Source organism: Gigantopelta aegis, chromosome 10 (assembly GCF_016097555.1).
Source record: "Gigantopelta aegis isolate Gae_Host chromosome 10, Gae_host_genome, whole genome shotgun sequence".
Classification (NCBI taxonomy): Eukaryota; Metazoa; Mollusca; class Gastropoda; order Neomphalida; family Peltospiridae; genus Gigantopelta; species Gigantopelta aegis.
Window position 1 is genome coordinate 57,406,504 of NC_054708.1, and position 8,951 is coordinate 57,415,454.

General features: G+C 38.9%; 1 protein-coding gene across 1 annotated transcript in view; it reads left to right on the plus strand.

Moving 5' to 3' along the window:
* LOC121383161 (ER degradation-enhancing alpha-mannosidase-like protein 3) overlaps positions 1 to 8,951 on the plus strand; it is a 33,355-nt gene that overhangs the window by 17,804 nt on the left and 6,600 nt on the right. Inside the window, exons 17-21 of the mRNA XM_041512988.1 lie at positions 3,157 to 3,244; positions 5,944 to 6,053; positions 6,843 to 6,962; positions 7,705 to 7,750; positions 8,132 to 8,308. Of these exons, the coding sequence (XP_041368922.1) occupies positions 3,157 to 3,244; positions 5,944 to 6,053; positions 6,843 to 6,962; positions 7,705 to 7,750; positions 8,132 to 8,308 (541 nt within the window). The remainder of the gene's footprint in view (positions 1 to 3,156; positions 3,245 to 5,943; positions 6,054 to 6,842; positions 6,963 to 7,704; positions 7,751 to 8,131; positions 8,309 to 8,951) is intronic.

The following is an 8,951-nucleotide window of genomic DNA, read 5'->3' on the forward strand; positions in this document are numbered from 1 at the left end:
CATCGATCTCTTCGCCACACGATTCAACCATCAGCTGAGGGTTTACGTGTCTCCGGTGCTGGATCCCGAAGCTCTGGATCTCGACGCCTTGGCCATCAGCTGGGAACAGATGGACGCGTACGCTTTTCCTCCACGAATCCTCCTTCCAAGGGTGCTTCAGAGGTTTCAGCTGTACCATTGTCGCCTGTTACTCATTGCTCCAATGTGGCCATCCAGGATGTGGTATCCAGATCTAATACGTCTTGCCGATCCACATCCTTTACCGCTGCCAGACTGGGATCATCTGTTGCTGCATCCCACGTCAAGACTATACCATCCACGTCCGCAGTTGTTCCAACTGCACGCGTGGACTTTATCGCCAAGAGTTTGAGAAAGAAAGGTTTTTCTTCACAGTCTACGGCGGCCATTTTGAAAGCGCACAGATCATCTACTACTAACGTCAGATGGCTTTGCTTTCACCGAGGGTGTTTCCGGCAAAACCTCAAACCTCACACGATCCAGATACTTCGTCTTGCTGGGTTTTTTTTGGCTGTATCTGCGGACCACTTTACGATTAAAGGGGTCTACCATCGCTGGGTACGTTTCGGTCATCGCTACTGTTCGTGATGTCGCTACTGGAACGAAGTTATCGGGTATTCCTGAGATCCATAAGATGATCAAAGGGTTTCGCCTTGATGATCAAGTACACCGGTTTCGGCCACCAAGATGGGACCTGAATCTGGTGTTACGAGCGTTATCGACCGCACCTTATGAGCCGATCGAATCCTCTTCCCTGCAAGACTTGATGCGGAAGACGGTGTTTTTTACTCGGTTTTGCCACGGCTGCCCGTGTCTCAGAACTCCATGCTCTTGATGTAGACTTGGTACGTTTTCACCAAAATCGGCGTGCAGTCAACTTGGGGTTACTCATGAACTTTGTTGCAAAGAATCAGTTACCAGACCAAGCGCCTCGTTCGTATGTTGTGCAGGCCCTCTCCTCTATCGTTGGTCCGGCGGACGTTGAGGACTTGGCGTTGTGCCCTGTCAGAGCCCTGCACCAGTACATCGAGAGGACCAGATCTTTTCGACAACATCGCAAAAGACTTTTCCTTTCCTGTAACCAGAGTCGGTTGAGGGACCTTACCAAGAACACGGTGGCCACCTGGATCCGGTCTTCTATCCTGACCGCCTATCAGAAGGAGGGTTTACCTGCTCCGTCTGCTTCTAATCCGCATGAACTCCGTGCCTTGGCTGCCACGATGTCCCTGCACTGCAACACACCCATTCAGCACATTATCACTGGTTGGTTCTGGGCTACGGACTCCATCTTCGCCAACTATTATCTGAGGGATGTCACCACAGAAGACGTTGAGGGGTTCCATCATCTGGGTCCGGTTGTTGCTGCACAGACTCTGTTGAATACAAGCCGTCCTCGTCGCCGTTGATGTCTGTCTGATTCTGGGCTGCATACCGAGATGTCCATCGAATAGACAGATGAGGATTGCTTAGACTTTTGTTCTTTTGCACAGTTCACGTACTGGTGCCGGAACTTTTGTCTCGATAACCTTTACCCTGCACTGCATGTGGTTATTGGTTGTCGTTATTGAACTAACAGATCTTTGGTGTACTAGACAGAAAACACTCGGGGGTCTTGTTTTGTTCAATGTTCTGACGGATGCACCTCATTAGGTTGTCGCTTGTTATTGAAAAACTATAACACTTCAATACGTGAGGGTTACCTAACACCTGCATCCCTGGTGGCTACGTCTTCCCACCCTGTCAGAACCAGCATGAGATGTGGCTTCCGCCTCCTGGTCCATGTGTTCTAGGAGCCGTACCTGCCACTGCTGACGGATGCCACCATTCTGGTTGTTGTTACTAACATCACCTGCATTGGTCTGTGACGGGCATCCCTAGGATGAGGGCTTACCAAGGTTGGCCTTATTCTTCCACTAGTCAGCCTCTTTCCGGTTGGGGAGTTATCACAAGCATCTACGGATCTCGGCACCCACCACCATCTGTTGAATGCTGCACTTGTTTGAGGACAGGTAATGTCTATAGAAATGGAGAAAACTTGAGTGTTTTCTCTTTTATAGATACATTACCTGTCCTCAAGATTCATCCCGCCCGGGCCTCCCCGCTTCCTGTTCTCCGTGCGATGCGCTCAGGGAAAAAGAAGGAAGTTACAGTCATGTGACCGGAACTAGAGAGCAGTATGCAGTAGAAGAATTTAGGCCATCCCATTGGCTGTTGGGATGATCGGACCAGACCACTTGCGTGGGGGGGAGGTGCACTTGTTTGAGGACAGGTAATGTATCTATAAAAGAGAAAACACTCAAGTTTTCTCCATTCTCGTTCCAGCCAGTGTACCACGACTGGGATATCAAAAGCCGTGGTATGTACTACCCTGTCTGTGGGATGGTGCATATAAAAGAGCCCTTGCTGCTAATCGAAAAGAGTAGCCCATGAAGTGGCGACAGCAGGTTTCCTCTCTCAATATCTGTGTGGTTCTTAACCATATGTCTGACGCCATATAACCGTAAATAAAATGTGTTGAATGCGTCGTTAAATTTAACATTTCCTTCCTTCTTTTCAACTTAACCTGACCTCTCGCTAATGTTGTTTTCCCCCTATTACAGTAGACTGGTCCGAACATCCCAACAACCAGTGAAATGGCTTAAATATTCATGAAAAGAGAAAATAATCAGTTTTCTACAGTTTATATTATCTGTTATAGAGCTTTCAAATGGACAATTTGAATATTGGTAATTAAACGGGATCACAGTTGGATAGTAAGTAAATATTTTTTTATAATATAATATAGACTGCTGTGACAATGTTAACCTTTTTTCCTCACTAGCCAAAGGAATGTCAATCTTGTACCACTTGGTCACCTCATGTCCTAGTACTAGAATCGCATACAAATTTCATGTTTAAACCAGGGCCCCATTCCACAAAACGATCTTTGTGCTAAAATCGCCTTCGGTGCATAAGTACTTTATGCACTTCAGGTGATCTTAGGACTAAGATCGCAGGGCTATGATTGCTTCGTGAAATATGGCCCATAACCAAATGTCACCTCTTGATCTTAATGATGGAGTAATGTACTAATAACATTATTCATCAGTGTTATATGACTATGTTGAACAGGTATGTAATACTTTCTGAAATATGCAGGCTGGGAGTCCAGCTGATGCGGAGGATGGGATGAAGTTTATGCAGGAAATGATTGAGCTGTCAAAGCTGCAGACACAAGAAGGGACAGGTACGAGTCATTTCACTACTAAACTGGATACCTCTTAAAACCAGACTTTTTACTTGGTCCCTAGGGTGTCCAATATAGAGGAGTTTCACTGTACACCATTCTTGAAATTTGCAAGGCTTGAAACACTACATTAGATATATGTGTATGTGTCCCAGTTTCTCACCTACAAATTGAATGCCAGTCTTTCACTTTTCTTTATGAACAAAATGTCTGTTTAAAATTTAACTAGTTGTCACAGGCTGTTTATTGAAGCTGTCTCACTATTCACTAGTATTGCAGTTGAGGAATAGTAGTCATATTGTAGAACAATACATGGTATTGATCTCGCCACAAATAATTGAAACAAACAATGACTAATCAATACTGTTTGACAACAGCTGTAACTAAACATCATTGTGTATGAAACTGACAGATGACACCATCTTACCACAGCTGAATGAAAATTACAAACTTGTTAGAGCTGTGTTTTACTGCTATTATAATAAAATGCTTTCATTGTGCACAATATTAAGTCTTAACAGTTCAAAAAGAAGTTCATGCAGAATATATGATCATTAATGGTTTAGCAGATTTAATGAAGGAGTGTTTAACAATATACCAGCACATGCTTTAACTGACCAGTGGTTATTATTAATTAATCAGATGTTGAAATGTCTGTTTAACGTGACACCTGGTCTGGAATATTCGAACTTCTTGCATACAGGACATAGTCTCGACTGTTATGTCATGATTTTCGGGTTTGCATTTTTTTTGCTACATTTGGAATAACTGTATTTTTAAAATTATTTATATCCCAAAGAAACATAAATCCATTGTTGGCGTTTTTTTCCTTCACAATTTTAGTGGCCATCTTTAATTCATGATGGCGGCTAAGCTAAATCCACATGGGTCAATATCCGAACTTGTTTGTAAGTTCTATATTCCTCTACCTCTGCCTATCACTGTGTGGTATTAAATTAAAGGTATCTGTTCAACAAAAACAGATATTGCATAATAGCAGCTACCGGTATAAAGAAGTTATTATATTTATAAAGACTTTTTTCGTAAAAAAAATGGATGAATTTTCTTGATAATTTGCAAAATTTGATATCAATAAACGTGATATCCAGTTTCGGTACAACATTAAGTCACTTGTATGGATCTAAATATCTGTTCATACCTCTTCTGCAGTAAGAAATAATACCAGTTGTTATATAAACTGGATTGTCAAACACGTTAAGTGCATAATGCCACCTCTACCCATCATTTTGACTTAGCTTATTAAAAATGTGACATCGCCTTTTATTGTGTTTTATGCAGGTATATATTAATTAATTATGCATACAGTATACCAAAATGTTGGTAGCTGTGCAATATATACATATTTCATTCAAGGTGTTCGTGCAGGAAAGGGTTTTAGGAGGTGGAAACTCCCCACATAAGCTAAAAAGTTGGGGGGTTTTGAGGGCCCAATGGACCCACCCTGTTTAGTTTCTCCTGCCAGAGTGTCGAAGCCACCACCCCTGTATAAATACCTGCACAAGTGCCAGTATTTTAAACTTATTTAATTTTCCTAAGAATGTGTAAATTTAAAGTTTATTATTTGTACTAGTTATCTATACCCGTGAACCAGATCGGGGACTCTTCCCTCCCCCCTTTCCCTGGTAATTTATGTGACTTTTTTTTAAAGTTAAGTTCATACAAAAATAAAATTCAGTTCTTTGCCACATGAAAATTATTGCAGCTTTATTATTTTGTGCAGAAATTAAGGATAGCTGTATGGATACATTGTAGCCCATATTTTCATACATATATTTGGCAATGTGTAGCAAATTACAGACAACAAAGTCGTACCATTGCAGCACAGATGTAGACCGAACCTACATAATCCTTAACTGAAAAAACCCACCCAAAACTGATACCGTTGTTAAGCCTCTAACTTCAGGTAGTTGATAAAAAAATTAAGACATTTGTCATATGATGCAAACTCTCGACTTGATGATATACCTGTATCTGCAAGGACATTCCTTCCCATCTAGATAATAGGCATCATGGGTACCATAGATTGTATCATCAGTCTTTCACACACATAAAATATATCAGAAAGAGACAACATGCTATTGAAGACATACATGTAAGTGATCAGCATCCATCTACACCCAAGAGGAGCAGATCTGCTACACTATCAACAGTCTTATTTCCGTCAGATTAGTGTATTTTGTGGACAACAGAACAGATGGATTTTGGAAAAACATAGTGAAAAAATAATGTAGTGAAAAAAATGAAGACTTACTCTGGCGCATCAAAGATATCGATCCACTTGCTAGAGAGGTACATTACCACAACATTTCCCGGCCAGGGCTTTAGTTCTCACTAATTGGGCACAAAAGGAATTGTTGTCTTTTCTGAGTGCAGGAAGGTCGGTTTTGTTATGTACTGTCATTAACAGCTGCTGTCAATATTCATAAATGTATTTAAAGTTATTTTAATATAATTAAACTTAACATTTCAGTGGTTTTGAAATGAAATATTTTGAGGTCAGCTTGTTTGTACTTAATTTAGGCATGATTAATTTGGGGCATGTGTATTTTGGACACAATATTTATCGCCTCGACTTTGATGCAATCTAAAGCCCTGACAGCATATACCATCATATACTCTCTTACGTGGCTGTTTAAAACAGGTGGGACTGTAGTATATAACTGTGTTTTATTTTACAGCCCAGCATGATCCGATGTATGTCAAAGTGCTGACTCCAACATTCACAGGTTCAGCACCGTACCGGGCTGGCCCAGCTCAGTTCGGATACGACTTAAAAGTCTCACCACCGGTAATTTTATGATGCTTTAATTATATGCATTAATATGTTGCAGTACAATGGACAAAATATTTAACATTCAGCACTTTTAAAGTCAATATTTAAATGTAATTGGTAGATTTTTTTCATTTTGACAAAAGTTTTGAAGAATTAAGAATAAAATATGATTGACCAAATTTAGCAAAACAAAAAATGTTCAACTGTAATTAGTGTTATTATATCAAGTATTTTTTTATTAAATGGGATCCATATTTATTGCTGTATGTTTCACCAGTCATCCAGTATCCAAATTCAAGCCTGATAGGAATGTGAATCTTCAAAATATAAAGTTAATAAATTGCACAAATATGAAGACTGACAACTATAGTCTGTCCCACAGGGAACGTCTTTTTCATACTATGAGATTTACTACAAGTTATTCTGAGCCTATTGATATGTAACTTGCACACAAAAATAGTATTTTTTTGTTATTTATTATTAACAAAAACCTTTTTTGTAGAAGGATGAGACAGACTATAGGTTCCTTGCTTTTAAAACTATCGAGTATGAGACTTAACATCTTGTCATTGTCATACCAGTTGTGTGTGTGTGTGGCACCATTAGATGGGGAATGGGGTTGGGGGTGGGGGTGACAAACATGGAATAACAGTGATACAAAGCTATATAATTTATATTAATTTGTTTTTGCTGTTATTTTTGTCCGAATTTTATAAACTTGTTTTTCTTGAAACTATAACTCTGAACATGGACATTTTTGGTTGTCAGCCAAAAGAGCATTTTAATGTGGTATTCTGTTAACAGGTTGAAGGTCAGCTGGCTATTGGTGATCCATTCAAGGCCTGTTCACCTCTGACCAACTCAAACCAGCTGTTTGGTAAAATAGTGATGCTTGAAAGGGGAGACTGTATGTTTGTCGACAAGGTGAGTTCCGCAAGTGTTTCAAAACTCATTCTACAAATGATGTTGTAGTAGTCTGCTGGAGCTGAGCTGACATGTGTGACAATACTAACTGATTTCTATATTTGTGATTCAGTCGGCTGTTGTTGTACAGTGTTGTATTGGTATACACTGACTAGAAATGATATTGTAGTAGTCTGCTGGAGCTGAGCTAACATGTGTGACAATACTGATTTCTATATTTGTGATGCAGTCGGCTGTTGTTGTACAGTGTTGTATTGGTATACACTGACTAGAAATGATATTGTAGTAGTTTACTGGAGCTAAGTTAGAATGTGGGACAATACTAACTGTGATTTTTATATTTGTGATGCAGTCGGCTATTGTACAGTGTTATGTTGGTACTGTGTCTCATTGTACATTATTGAACAAAAAAAACAACAACCAGAATTCATAATAACATGAATTATAAGGATTGTCTGTTATTTCTTTTATATTCATTGGGGTATGAGCAAAAAAACCCAACTGGCAACCTTAAGTGTGAATGATGTTTTTTTGTTCATACCCTAATGAACATAACAGAAATAACAGACAGTCCTTAAATAACTTATTAATTTAGACAAAGAACATATTTATCTCCTTTACTTACATCTTACATATAATTAGATTGTCCAGTAAATATGTCAATCTTTGGCCATCAAGTCTAAATAAAAGTAATAGTGGATGTTTTTAACAAACTAATGGTGATATTTTTTAATGGTTTCAGGCAAGAAACTTGGAGAAAGCTGGTGCTATTGGTGGCATTGTTATTGGTAAGCTTAGCCATTATAGTCTTAATAAATACCACATAACTGTAAAAATGTCATATTTTCCCTTCAATATTTACACTTTTTCAATGCTATATTTGCTTTGCTGAAAGAAACAACAGATGAAGAAAAAAACCTTTTCTTTTTCACCTCACAGCTCGAGATACAATTTGATGCTTTCATTGTTTAAAATTAGTTTCTTTTGCACTTAAATCAATAATAAAAGAAATTACCACATTGAATTAATACATATTCTTTTACTCTTTATTTGGAAAATATGTTAATAATCTCTTCTTAAAATTAAAATTAATGACCATGGTAGCTTTCAGTTTCCATTTCTGAAGAATACATAAGAGTTAAAATGAGTGATAAATAAATGATTTCCAGATCACAACGAGGGCAGCTCCGCGGACAGCCAGGCCCTGTTTGCGATGTCTGGCGATGGGAAGAATGACATCACCATTCCGATGGTCTTCCTCTTCAAGAAGGAAGGTGCTGAGCTAGTGAGTGCTGTGCAAACACTCGGAATCATCGAGGTCGTCCTCCAAGACGGCCATTCACAAAGTAAGTAGTGTATCTCCTGATGCCTCTCTCAAGTGAAGGAAGTAACAGAAGTAATATTGTGGTTATCTTCCCTGACTACACAAAATATGCGTAAACGATTAATCAGGCCTGAGAGAATGGAAAGTCTGCGTGACCCATTTATCGGTTACGCAGAAATAAATCAAGGTAACCCATTTCCTTTTTGTGTAACCCAGGTAAATGGTGCTCCAAATTTTGCGTGAACAAAAAATAGGTTACGTAAAATTAGATTTGCGCGAACGAAACGATCGTTCTCACAATTTTCAGAGGCCTGTCCCTTTCATTTTGTATAACTTACAACTATGTAAATACTGTTTTCAATTTAAGGCATTAAAAAAAGTGTTGCGCAAAACCACAGAGTACAAAGTTTCAGTCGAACTGTTGTGTTCAGTTACATAACTTTAAATTGGTTAAGTGGTACACTGTAACATTCTAAAATTAAATTAAAAGTAACAAATTTCAGGATTATAAGTACTTTATTCTCTATGCAGATATATTTTGTGTAACAATCGGTTACCTAGTAGGTAAAAATCACATGCACCAAGTCCTAGTTACTTAACAGTTTGAAATATTGTCCCCCAAAACTAGAGTTACACAAGTAATAGGCAAATGAAACGATCAGTCA